The following is a 14,693-nucleotide window of genomic DNA, read 5'->3' as shown; positions in this document are numbered from 1 at the left end:
CAATGCAAGCTATCGCAATAAAATTCATGTTTTGTTCTAGAATCATCTTATCTTGGCTGCGATTGCATAGTGATATGTACCTAATGTTGTTGAGTTAGCGGTGGTAGGGGCTGTAGAATGTAGAAACCATACCTGAAAGTGCGGGGTGATCTATAGTTCTATATATCGTCGTTAAGACGTCGGCAGTTGCACTACAATGGTAAGGCATTATTTTCTACAAAAGTTGCAATTCTAACAATTGATAAATACTTATTACATAATAGTAATAATTAGAAAAATGCACGTTCACAAAGTCAATACAGTACCTAGACACCTAACAAGCCTGTGCCATATTGATATGCATGATTCGGTATGCAGCGCCAATCCTAGCAAGTGCGAAGCCCCTGGCTCTAAGTACGGGACGCGAATTATCATAATAAGACGTTTAGTGGGTTTGTTTGCAGTAGGTACAGTATGCAAGCTTTCTCTAGTAACATTGATACATTTTGAAACTGTCCAATGGCGTAGGTATATTATTAGGTAAACTTTCGTCAAGCACCATATTATCTAATTACTAGGGACAATTTATTTATTTATTAAAAAAAACATTGTAAGCCATAATACATAAAAATTCAGGATGTTCACAACATGAAATTTAAATTGAAAAAAGGCTGGTTTTAATCAAACAAAGTCAAATAAAAATACATACTTGTATATAAAATGCACACCCACGATGGCCGCGTGGCTTAAACGCCGGCCTATAGAGTCGAGGGTCCCAGGTTCGAATCCTGGGTCTGGCAAGTACACATATTGTTTTTCAATTTGTGTATTAGTTAGAGTATGGACCTAATAAGTTGAGCAAGTGGCTGACATCCATTTCTCGTAAAAATAAAATGTGTTAATACGAACCTCCACTCTGTGGAGGCCCATATGATCCTATCAGGATCGGACATGGTCGAAAGAAGAAAAGAATATAAAATATTACCCTCACAAGAGAGAATAAAAATAAATAAATAAAATTTCAAAAACAAAATACACAGCAGATCAGTGAACATGTCTATTTATTTGGGAGGCGCAGTGACTACTCTAGCACTCCTTGTTAAAAGTGCCTGCAGGTCTATTCTTAACGGTTATCACTTTAGCACGTTTCCGTTATTTTAATTTTTCCAAATTAGCACGGAAGGTATTCTTTACACTAAACGGTTAGCGGCGGCTATCTCTAATTCGTAATACGGCGAAAATTTAGGTTGGTAGACATGTCGGTTAAATTTGTATATGTTCGTACTGCAGAACCCAAACGGATAAGACCGAACACGAGCGGATAAAGCCTAATCAGTACCATCTGGTCGATAATGAGCCGAACACAAGAATTTTGTATTGGCATGTCATTGCGATTTGCGTCTCAATTATCAATGCGTAAAACTGACGTACTCTGTCTCGTTCTCAAATTTAGCACGGCTAAGCAAGGGGATGTTAAAAGATATCACCGCTTGACAGTTCAGACGGTTAACTTTTTTACATAATTAATCGCCAGAATACGTAAAGTGATAAATGTGATATATTTATCACATTTAGCTCTTTTTAGATGTTAAGTGATATGTTAGAATGGGCCTGCTGATAAACTTGACACGAGGAAAGGGTTCTGACACAGAATAGGTCATTGCTGCGACCAAGTAAGTAATTGATAGGTGCATATAAATTCAAATTATTTAGGACGCCAGGGTTGGAAACCACCCCTCTTGATAGCATGCACAAATGTCTCAAGCGCAGAAGTGACTTACAAGAGTCAAGATAGTGAGAAGAGACCATCCCTTGAAAAAAGGCAGTCGGAAAATAGTTATATTATGTATGTCTATAATTTAATTTAGTTCCGGTGGTTGGTGTCGGGGTTCGATCAAGAATCTCAATATACTGGCCACGTTTATTCGCTTACAGTATTATTTTGGTGTAATTTTGAATGCGTTTACTAATGCACTACTTGTCTTTAATTTTGTATTAGAAAAAATGTGAAGATGTTCTTCAACAATGGGGCCCAATTTTCGCCAGAATTCTATGAGCCCAATCGGTCTAATTGTTCTAAGACGGGCGCCTATCAAGGTACTCCCATGTGACAGATTCACGCACTGGATTAGTCGGTAACTTAATGACGAAAAACAACGACAGAAGTATTCATTTAACGTAACCCATTCATTATTCAACTCCTTTTCTTTCCGGTGTATAATGATATAATCAAATAATCAACACGCCATCATTAAAATGGCAACCTACCTATACAATATACTACCTGTAGTTCTTTTATTACGCGAATATTTTTGACATGCTCTAGGAATGTGAATTTCGCATTCTGTTTGATTTTGTGATAACGTGACATGAAAATGTGCATGTTAGGGATGGATAACGCGATAAACAACCGCTCGATGCATGCAGGCATACAGTGGTAGGGATTGCAATACCGGTATTTCAAAAGTATTTTTCGATACCGAAATACCGGTTTTAAAAATCAGATAATACCGATATATTCGGTATTCAAAGTGGAAACAAAACGTATTAATTCACATAGAAAGTTAAACATGACTATATTTTTGTCGGGTTACGCGATGTCTGGTTTACTTACATTGCCTTTAAACGCCCTTGGAGACCAACAATGGCGCGTGCTATAAAATGAGTATTAATACTTAAAAGAGTTTTATATATAGGTATATATTTATTGGTAGATGCTTCTGTTTTTTCCATGTATTTCACGAATACAGGTATTAATACCGGTATTCAGGTAATACAGTGGTACCTAGAAGGCACTAAACCACCATACCTATAGATGAACTCATCAAGTTTGTGACCCGAGAAGAATGAATGATATTAACACTAGAGGAAAGCCATCATCCAGCAGTTGATCAACCTCGGCTGATACAAATTTTGATGCTGAATATAATCTAATATGTTATTGGTGTAATAATTATGTATTAATATATTTAACAATGTGTCCAAATCGTAATAATAGTAATGAGTCCACTGTCCGCCTATGTTCTGTAGCACCAACAAATAGCCCACATCGACAGGCTTCAAGGGTATCAAATTAATCTCATTTATGGCGTCAACTGACGATTCTTAAGACATTCGCTGGTTACTATTATCTAATTTTGTGTTTAATTTTTATTATGATTATCAGTTAATTTATTTTCAATATTTTAATAAAGCTTATACTGTCATTGGTCCCAGGATCGAATCCTGGATCGGTCAAATACACATATTATTTTTTTAATGTATCTATGGAACCAATAGGTTGAGTTGATCAAGTGGCTAACATCCATTTTTCGTAAAAACAAAATAACGTTAATACAAACCTCCACACTGTGGAGACATATATGATCTTTTTAGAATCGGATAATAGTCACAAAAATTAAACTCTACAGATTTTATTTTACGTTATTAGTTACATATTTTGATTTAAGTCCGTTATCTAAATTACAAGACACGTTTTCAGGTAGCTACATGCGATACTATTGCATCAAGATATTATGTAGCCTGTAGTCTGTATCTGTATTAAATAGTAAGCGTAAAATGTCATCGAATAAAAAACAACTTTGTAGAATCCAATGTCATTTATGGATACTGAGTTGTGCTAAAAAATACACAGTCGGTACTTACCTACTACCTACGCCCTTCAAAATTTCTTAACGTAACAATATGTGCGATTTAACTGATTGTAGTGTAAAATTTTCATTGTCATCTCAGGTCTGCTTTGAATAAGTAAAGGCTCATTTAGACGAGTCACTGCGAATGATCATCGCGGATGATCATCCGCAGTGAATTGAATGCAGGCGTTCATTTTTTGTTTACACGTGTCACTGAAAGTGAAATACACAATTCATCCAAAATGGCGTCATGTAAAATTACGCTGCAGGTTGGAATTCAAACAATTTGTGATTGTTTGTTATATGAATGCAGAAATTTCATCGAGAGAAAGAGTAATAAGAAAAAGAGTCGTTGATGAGGAAAACCATAGACTAATATTATACTACTAATATACATGGGTAATGCGACGTAATATCATGGGGATATGATGACAGTTCTCAGGGGCGCAATGCGCATGCGCAGGACTTGTGGAATTATCCACATGGAAACACAAAATGATCAAAAAGTAGTACCAGTTGAACTTCTTTCACTTTTGATTCCGGATGATCACTTTCGACGATTCGTTGATGAATTTGCGTTTACACGGGTCACTGGGGATGATTCTTCCGCGATGATCGTCAAAAGTGAATTATTTAAACGGGACTTAAGCCTCAGAAAAGTAAAATTGAAAATTCTAGTGGATTTAACATAACTGAGGTATTGTATGAATGTATGCAACTTATTTTAATATTCACTTTATTCAAATCTATTTTTAAATTTTATCATTTTGGTCAAACTGCGTGGCGGCCGTACCTAATGATAATCACTCTCGTGCAGGCAGATTTGCCAAACGAAACTGGTTTTGTAATATGTAATTGAATCACACTAGATCACAATTTAAAATTTGAATAATAATTACATAGTCTGTGCTAGCTAGTTATTTCACTGATATGAGATATTTCAAAACGTTTATAATGGAAGGGAGAAATCGATAATAGTCGTAGAATTATTCAGGCCAGTATGACGCGCGCCTGTGTAAAAATGTAGGTGGTCATCCGAGATATACCTTCATATCTATATATTATGATCATAAATTATTCGTATTGGTCCAGTTTAGTATTGAGAAATTAAGTCAAAATAATATTACTTTGACTTGGAAAACCACTCTCTACACCTTGTGTGCTTCAGGTGCAATAGTAGCCCGATAACCGAGACTGGTTAGTTTATTATGGGTACATTGATAATTAGTTTATCTGTGATACCTATATGTATTTAGGGTAATGACGTCAGTTAATATACTCGTGAATATTTGATTGATTAAAATGTCAATTTTAATGGATTTATGTTTTGTACTATTCCATTTGAGTAGTTTTTTTGCGACCCGGGCTTCGCCTTTCGGCATCTTCAGGCACTGTGTACACTCACCAAAGGGCAAATATACACTGATAACGAATACGATTAACTCTAACTTATATAACAAATTACTACTTATAGTAAAGTAGGTAAAAACTTTATCACCTACCTATTAAGACAAAGATCACTAAAAAAATATATAACAAACAAATTATGAATAATTTAAGTGTTTGTAAAAAACCCTTACCTTATCAATACTAATAGACTCGATAAGCATATATAAATCGTCAAAACCTAATTATAGATCATTAGTAATTATAAACAATAAAAATACTACACTCAAGAGGTGTAAAATCGTCCATTCGGGGAACAATGGTAACGTATTGGGAGTTAGTGGGGTAAACTAATGAGATATATCTATGATATTAGTCTTTAAAAGTTATTAGTTAAACAATTAATATTATTACATGATAGGTGCCTACTTTTTTATATAATATTATTTTTTAAATATAACAAATCCACAAATAAGCCCACCTAAGATATATATTTATATATATAATATGTACACACACGTTATGTGGATGTAGGTATAAATCCATTAGAATTTAAATTCAAATTCCATTGTACGAGTACCTTGGGTCGATAGTATTAATATGAAGATTAAAATGTCGATCTAACATTGACACCTCGTATCTGATATTTAATATTTTCGATAGGGGGAATTAAAACTTCATAAAAATCAGGTAATTAAATTAAATAAAAATACAGTTACCCTAAAAAATTAACAATGCCATTTTCCACCAAGCGTATTTTAGTTTTTATTTTATTTCATTAAATAGTTTTTGTATAATATCTTCCTCTGTCAAACATAATATTGAATGAGAGATAAGAGGTGTCAATGTTAGAACATCGCTTGATAAAATTACATAATAACAATGTATTGTACTTTAAATTAAATACATTTGATCTTGGCTTTATAGTTTGACAGTCCGGTGTATTTCAACCTTTTTACTAAATCAGCACAATTCGCCCTCTGTCAAACTCGGATAGCATTCCAAGCATCGCTATAATAATAATTCAGCGCTCTGTATAAAACTCGGCGCTCATTGCACCGTCTCGTGGTTGCATTTTTATGTACTTATTTATTTATGCATCTACTAATCCTACGACGGAAGAATGGTCAAACGCTGCGTTCGGCAGTTCATGTTTGCCGGCGCTCAAACAGAGTGCAATTTATTCAGTCACACACATTGCGTGCAGGTCAATCAAAAAAGTGAGGTTGAATGAAATTTAAATTAAATGATTAATTTTTACAGTTCCTTATCTCAAAAGATAAAGAGTTGCCAGATGTAAAATTTAAATAAACAAAACAAACAAATAAATAAATATAATAATCAACAAAATGGTTCAGTGATATTTTGCAAACGTGGAAAAAAATATATAGGTAGGTACCTACTTACCAGAGTAAAATTTAAAACCTATGTGAAATTTATGCTTGGTGATTGTTGAATGTTGTGAATTCTTGTTCGAATCGGTGACATTGATGTTAATGACACCATCAAACCACACCCGGCCGTAGTCGGACATATCACATTACTCTACGTTTGTTTATGAAGCATCAGTATTTTTTTATGACTGGGAATGTCTCAGGAGCAGTTCATTATATCATACTCGAGTGTACTTAATAACGTTAATAATTTTAGTTAGGTACTAATAATCTTTGACAGATATACATGACGATGTTATGCCATTGTAATCTTTATGGTTAAAAACTAGGCTACTATGGGGACGGCACATTAAGAAGATACTGCTTTACAAGAGTAACAACAAATTTCAGTCGTTGTCTAAGTATCGTATAGTATCTATCTAATACCTATAATGTCGTTTAAAAATATGGGTGCCCACCGGCCACCACAGAACAGATAATAAATAGTATTCATATAGGCTAATACCAATACGGTAAATTTTGACGCAGGATTTTGAATGTGTGAGTTTCCTAAGAAAATGAACCACCCATTATAGACGTGCAATAGTGTGTGTAATACACCAATATTAAATGAGCGCCAATGCATAAACCGAGAGCAGTTGTCAGTATTTGACGGATGACGTATTTTTGTCACGTGTTTAAATTTATCCCGTATTTATCCTTACTCGACATCGGTTGCCTGCTTCTCCTTACCCGTTAAGTATTTCAGTTATTACTATTATTATATTACTATACTATTATTTCTGAGTTCCCTGGTGCCCACCCAATAAAATTTTCCATCTTGCTTGTCCGAATTTTTATCTTATATTTGTTTATTATTTAGTATGCCTCGTAGAGTCGATTCGGTTGCAAACTATGTCATACTAACCATAATTTTTCTTTTTTTCCCACAGATACACAAATTCAGAGCATCCACTGTCACAACACCGTTACTACTCAGGCACGATGCAATCAGCACAGGGAATGTTGAAAATGCCAACAGTGGCCGGTCAATCGCCCAAAGGCGTGGCCACTCCACCAGAGGATATGCTACCAGTGTCCGAAGCACCCAACAGCCAGGTTCAATGCCTGAGTACACACAGGTGGATCCATACAGATTGCTGGAGGATGACCTCTACAACATCTATGGTGATATCAAAAGTGTGAGTCGTCTCTTTTCATATACAGTGCAAAATTACTTAAATACGATAGACGGGACCTTCCCGTCTGTACATTTTAACGTTGTATATATCATGGTCAAAATTTCAAAGTAACATTAGGAAACTATTTATTTTTTATTCAACGAATAATTCACAAGATTTAAAAATATAACATTATTTTATTGAATATACATAATTTGAAAACGACACCTAGCAGGATATTTTCAAAGTATGTATCTATATTCAGTAAAACTAAGAATTTAAAATTATGGATAAACATAATGTATTTAAATAGGTAAACATCCAGGCTTAGTCAAAATATTAATAATATAAGCCCGACTAGGAATAATGCACGCTATTGCCAACTAGAGGTCCATGGAAGTTCTTCTTGGGTTGGTCTCAGCATAACTTCTCGTTCGTTATACAATGGTATATCGGCCGAAAAAGTGTCAAAACGTTGCGACTGATTTAAGGAAAACACCTATAGTCCTGTATGTAGGAAATTATTTTCGTTTGGTCATTTAATAGGAACTGGCTTACTTTATCGATTGTCGTAGCAGTTTTAAAGCAGGGTTCACTTTATTACTATAGGGCATAGGCCATACAACATACAACCAACTGTGCCGACAGTGTTACGTGACAAACCTTAATATGTATTATGAGACAGGCGTAACTATCGAACATAACATTTTTTTCAAATACGTTTTATAGTCTATCTCATATTTTTGTACACTTGAGCTCCATATTTATGTATAATACACCGGCTAAGGTAAGCCAGATTAATATTACTGTTCCCTGTTCGACAGCCTTTATTTATTCTCAGGGTTGAAATCCTGTCTAGTATCGTATTTTTTAAAAAATGATTTTTTCTTGTGGGTATATTATATCTGAGGTGTTTTCAAGTTATGAATGCTTAATAGAAAAATGTTGGATATTGTTATGTTTTTTTTTTAATTATAGAGGCAATATCGCTTGACCTGAAATTATTTCTAATTTTTAACGTTGTATTATTCGAGTATGTAGGTACGTATTACGGGTTTAGTTTTAATTGTACGAATCTACTTAACCGTATGATTAGCCGTAGTTAAATGTATTTAAAATTCTCATGTATAATTTCGCGCACACCCATACTGACTCACACAACTTTCTTTCTGATGCAATCGTGAGCACTTTCCATCTCGTCAAATTAAAAATGTGTTCACAGCACCGATGAGATAAATTTTGTTTAATTATGAAGGTTAGATAAAATTCGCAAAAGTGAAACGTAACATAGGTATACTGAGAAAGAAAAACACCGTTACACTGGGAGCTGGAATTCAGAATAAATCACAACAATGTCCATATGACTTTGCTGTGATTGATTCTGTTAATAATAATATGTTAAGAGGGCGATGTGTTTATTGGTCAATAGCCTTCCTATTGGCAGTGGACTGAAACACCTGGTATTCGTTCGCGATGTGTCACGCGAAAGAGTTAGTATTAGATAATTGTATTTGGATTTATAATGATATTGACCTGGTTTTGAATAAACTGGATTTCTGTACGATACGGCGTTGTTGAATATTTTATTATGAAAGCCATGCGTTCAAAAAATCAATTAACTCTTCAAAATCTGAAATAATTTGTTATCAAAATATCAATACCTAATCATTTTGTCCAAACTCGTTTATTAAAATAATATTATCACAATTATCCTCAATTTTTTCAATTAAGTATTAATCTTTTACGCTTCGTTATAATATTATGCAGTTTTTGGTTTTATAGGTATTATAAATATCGAAAAAAATATAATATGATGGTACGATTCATGAATTCTATTAACTATAAATATTTTATCATTATTAATTAAGTTCTAAATAATTAATGCTGTGGTTTTATTCAAATTAATTTAACAAAGTTCAACTGTATAGCTATTGCAATAAATTCCAAAATTTTAATTTATTATGAATGGGTTGTGTTGTTTTTATTATATTTAATAATTATGTAGGTACCTACATTGATTATAATACTACACATTTTCGGCTTGTACTGGAACTAGAGCATTCACAATATAATAAGAAATGCACCTTACACCGAACCATCACTATTATTCATTATTTATAATATTTAAATGAATAATCTAACTTATAATAATGAAACGTCAAACAGCCGCATATTGTGATGGCGGTTACAAATAATTTATTATCTTCTTCTTCGATAATGCCCGCTCTTTAGTTGTGATATATGAACACCACACGGCGCCTCCATGAATCCCTGTCGCCGGTCTTTTTCCGTCTTCCCTGGTAATGCCAGCATCCCGTAGTTCCGCCATATACCTCCACTTTGCGGATAATATTAAACGATCTTAAGCCAGCTCTGACATCAAAACTCGTCTTGCCTGCAACGTGTCTAATATGGCGTCATCGTTATTCAGAAAACACACGTTGCGAAATGGAGCTCTGCAGATTGGTCAAATACAACTTTTTAGTTTGAAAACAAAAATCTACTGTTGCAATCGACAAGTTGCCTGCTTCTCGGGCTGCGAGTCCGAGAAACCCCTACGAATTGGTCATTCCTATACCGGCTCGCCGATCGCCTTATCCAAATATCTATTCGTTTGCTTATATTTTATTCGTTATTCGCTTACTTAAGACGAGCCGTAAAGGACGCCGGAATCCTATTTGCTTAAAGAACATTTTATAGCCCCCATTTTTAATCCACTAATGTAAAGAATATTAATTTCGTTGTGGTTAACGATTCAACCAATAAAATATTGAGCAATAAAGCATCATAAAGTGTTAATAAGTTCATAAGAAACCTATAGTTATTTTCCAAACACTGCTTTACAGGTCATCCATAGACTGAAATCGTATGCGGGTTAGAACCGTGTGTCATACTTAAATTATGATTTCTGTTCTCGGAAATATATTTTCACAAAGTACGAGTATTATATAAGTATCTGATCGTATTCGTTTATAATAGTTTATACCATACACTTACACTTACAAACTTAGTGACAATATATTTTCATTTACAGAAATCATAAGTTTAGTATGACACACGGTTCTAAACCGCATACGGTGTCATTCTATGAATGGCATCTAAGTCAGTTAACGGGTTTTCCTCCGCTGACCATCGCATACGATATAATTATTTACCGCAAAAGCTTTGGAAATCGCGAATTCTGATTCGCAGTGACGTCACAACAAAATCAAGAGCGCCGCAAGTCGCCCGGTCCGCCACCTGTGTGGCAAATTACTGTTTTTATTACCACTGGCCGTAGTTTTTTACGCGCCAACGATTTCGCGCCATCCTGTCTGTCGGATGCGAAATACAATCTCGTGATATCTTTTTGCCGCGCTTTTTTTCTCCAGCCTAGCCTCAGATTCGGTTTCAACCCGTTGGAATCGTGTTATTTTCTATAACACATGCATTTTAAAAGATATCATTATTTTTCTAAACATTTGTCGGAATCACTGCTGTAAATAGGTAGATAATATTATGTTTTCCTTCAATGTGATGTCAGCTCAGATTGATCTTTGATCTTACCAAGTTTCCTCTAGTCCGCGCCGAGGCTTTCGTAAGGCTGCAATAGGTCTGTGATTGTAAGCTTCTGTTTTTAAAACCTGAAGACAAATATTCAAGATTGTCAAACCACATGGCGGACCAATCGTTCCAACTATAATGCTTTTTAAAAAATCGGCGTCATACGGCGACAAAGCATTTTTATTGAATTTAGTTATCTCGATCGATTTATTTCTTTGTATTTTTAATCTTTGATCTTCTCCTACAAGTAATCTAAAAAATAGTTTCATTAAATCACACTTATGCTCTAATTTCTAAATCCTGGTTTCAACTTTGGACAAAATTTTAATTTGTAATTAATATTTAAATTTTATTTGTATTATTTAACAATCACATGTAGATTGGTAGATTGAATACTTTGCACATAATGATCGACTCGTACCGACACAAAAACATTCGCATTACAGTGCAATTTATGTAGATGTCACTGTCCGAAAGGATACACCGCGTAGATTATTGTATGTAGCGAAACCCACTGAACCACATTAATTAACATAATATGCCAAACGTTCAAAATACCGGTTTCGTTCGGTTCCTGATCCTGGTCCCGATCGTTATTAAATTATGCGAAATAACAGTGACGTCCCGAGACAAAATGCCGCCCTTAGGCAGCGAAAAAAGGCCGCCCTATTTTTTATACTTACAGTATTTTTCATTATCCTTTCATGACTAAAATATCTAAGAAATGTATTGTAGGTATATTATATACGTTACCGACAAAATATATACTACTAAATCTAATTTAAATGCTATCCCTGCTTCAATATAAATATTGTAAGTCCTAGGTTTCAGTTAGATTTAAAAATACACCTGGCAACTTCCAAAATTCGTGACTGGCAAAAATATTTGGAAAAATTTTAAATTAGACACGTATGTACCTACCTATAATTAAAAAATCTGCACGTGTCATTGCTGGTCATCAAGGACGTGACCTCCAAGAACAACGGAAGTAAACTAGACATCGCGAACCCGACAAAAAATACAGTCCTTTTAAACATTGTAGGTATGTTAATTACTTAATATATTTTGTTTCCAACCAGTGAGCTGATTTTTTTAAAAATATTTCCGTTATTACTAAGTTTAGGCAGCTATTTATATAAATATACCTAATGATTCTCCTCCATTTGCCGCCCTTCGAGTAACTGCCGCCCCCAAGCGACGCTCAATCTGCCTACCCCCACGGGACGTCACTGCGAAATAAGTATTAGATATTGTGTTTTATTTTTAATAATATAGTGTATTTCCGTCAAGAATTATTAGTTAACCCCGATAAATTATAATATGGTATTTATCTACGCGAAAAATGGTGAATATTTCCCCACATTTTTTGTTGTTACAAATTTACAGTTCAGATGAGTTTATGATTCGCGCGTATAGAGGGAATGCTGGTCTGAAGGTGTATACGTGATAACATTTCACTGGTGAACGGTATAGTTTGTAAAACCAAACAGGGTATTCGTCTTGTGTACTGTTAATAGCAGCGACTGGGTATGCCTTGCGAAACAATAATAACAAACGTAAAGTTAGTGTCAGCTATCGCCGTCGCGCCATCAAAACCGGCTTTTTGCAATACTGATTTACGGTGATTGCCAACCTTTTGTGTTTGGCGGATCTTTTGGGACATTTTCTTGAAACCCTTTGAATCTAGCTTATAATAAATAGACAAAAAACGACGTCTCTTACTATTTTTACAAGATTTTTTAGTTTCAATGTAGGTATACAGTGTGTTTTGATGGGATTGTCATTTTAACATACACTGTCCAAAGCTATTGGGCAGACTAATAAACACGCAGTTAACAATACATTCGTATTCACTTACTCCACCGTGCCATGTTCTAGCATTGGGGCAAGCGTAAGATCTCTTGATCCATCGCCAAATTTCGCGCCTCCCGCCATGTAAGCTCTGCAGCGCGTAGATCGCTTTTTGTAGCACCGTTGCATGTTTGAGGGTGGGTCCGACATGGCGACGAAACCCTTGAGGTTATACCATAAGCACAGAACAGATAATTAATAGAATTTCGATAGGCTATATACCGATACAGTACATTTTAACGCAGGGTTAAAAGCAAGGTTAAAGGCAAGGTTAAAGGCAGGGGCAGGCACGTGAGTGTCCTACGAAAATGAACCACGCACCATAGACGTGAAATAGTGTGTTATACCTACACCAATATTAAATGAGCGTCAATGCATAAACCGAGAGCAGTTGTCAGTATTCGACGTATGACGTATTCTTGACAAGTGTTTAAATTTATCCCGTATTCTTCCTTACACGAGATCGATTGCCTGCTTCTCCTTACCCGTTGGTATTTCAGTTCCCTGGCCAGAAGGGTAAGGAGAATCGCACTCTCTAGCCCTAGCGGCATCCGGCATAGATGTCTTGGTCACGTGAAGCGTCTCTTCGTGATTACTTCAATCACCAAGGGCCTCACAAACTCTAGTTTTTGTAAAGTGATCATACCAATATACCCATAAGATTCCGGTAGCACGCATGCATTCTAACAATAAATGGTATAGTAATAAATGCTATAGTAATAAATGCCTTCAGTGCTGTAACTATGACGTTATCATGCAAATTTTAATCGCTGAAAGAAATGAAAGAAACAGTACGTAGTAGGCGGTGGCCTTGAGTTGGAACTGGAGCTCCGATTCGAGTTCGATTTTTACATTACACTTCAAAAATTTCATTGTTTAAAAATAAGTCACTAATATATTTAATTGTATTTTTTTTTTTTTTTTTACTATGTAACCAAATTTGTTTATTTTGCGAATTCTCGCGAATCCTTAGCGTTCCGCGGGACGCTGATTGGGAATCACTGCTATACATTTAGAACTATTATAAATATTGTTATATGCAACTCTAGAGGTCATTCTGCGAAAAAAAAATATTTCCGTGTTGGAAACATTGTAATGACGAATGAATTTTAAATTCGCGATTTTTTTGGCTCTCCTGAATAACGTGGCTATCGTCTACGCGTGGCTGTAAAGTTGCAAATTCAAAGTTATGTTTGACAATATGGCGGATATTTACATATGTTTATTTTATTTTGAAATTTTTGATAAACACTACTATTAAGATAATTAATTATATTCGTAGTTCAGTAGTAGTGTGTTGCGTACCAGCAGTATGCCATGCAAAGGTCACAGGTTCAAATTCAGATTGGGTCAATTTTTTCCATGTTTGATGTCCAATTAATATTCGTATTTCGATATTAGACGAGTTTTTTTTATATAGAAGTGAGCTTCTTCTGATGGCAGACAACCTTGGAAAAATCCTGTAAACTACGTATATATTATGGGCCACGTGCTCTGTCACGAAAGAAAATGTTGTTCATGATAAAAAAAAATGTATTTATTGCGAGTGAGTGCTCACTTCAATGAAAGCTCTATTGAAGATTCTTTATTGTCTATTTATATCACTGTTTCCTTTAAACAACGCAGTTAATATTCTATATCAAATAATTTATTAAAAAAAAATGTTTACATCGTAAATCATTCTTGTAAGTAAGTACACAATAATTTCTTTTATTTTGTTAACTGTCAATTCATGATGGAACTGCATT

The 14,693-nt window shown here is 34.7% G+C and overlaps 1 protein-coding gene across 1 annotated transcript in view; it reads left to right on the top strand.

The window, feature by feature from the left end:
- qless (decaprenyl diphosphate synthase subunit 1 qless) overlaps nt 1-14,693 on the top strand; it is a 251,390-nt gene that overhangs the window by 116,231 nt on the left and 120,466 nt on the right. Inside the window, exon 2 of the mRNA XM_085948813.1 lies at nt 7,324-7,572. Coding sequence (XP_085804939.1) covers nt 7,324-7,572 — 249 coding nt within the window. The remainder of the gene's footprint in view (nt 1-7,323; nt 7,573-14,693) is intronic.

Source organism: Rhyacophila brunnea, unplaced genomic scaffold (assembly GCF_057557595.1).
Source record: "Rhyacophila brunnea isolate RB1 unplaced genomic scaffold, BYU_Rbru_1.0 scaffold_10, whole genome shotgun sequence".
Classification (NCBI taxonomy): domain Eukaryota; kingdom Metazoa; phylum Arthropoda; class Insecta; order Trichoptera; family Rhyacophilidae; genus Rhyacophila; species Rhyacophila brunnea.
Note: the sequence above shows the minus strand (reverse complement) of the source record. Positions and strands in the feature narration are given on the sequence as shown.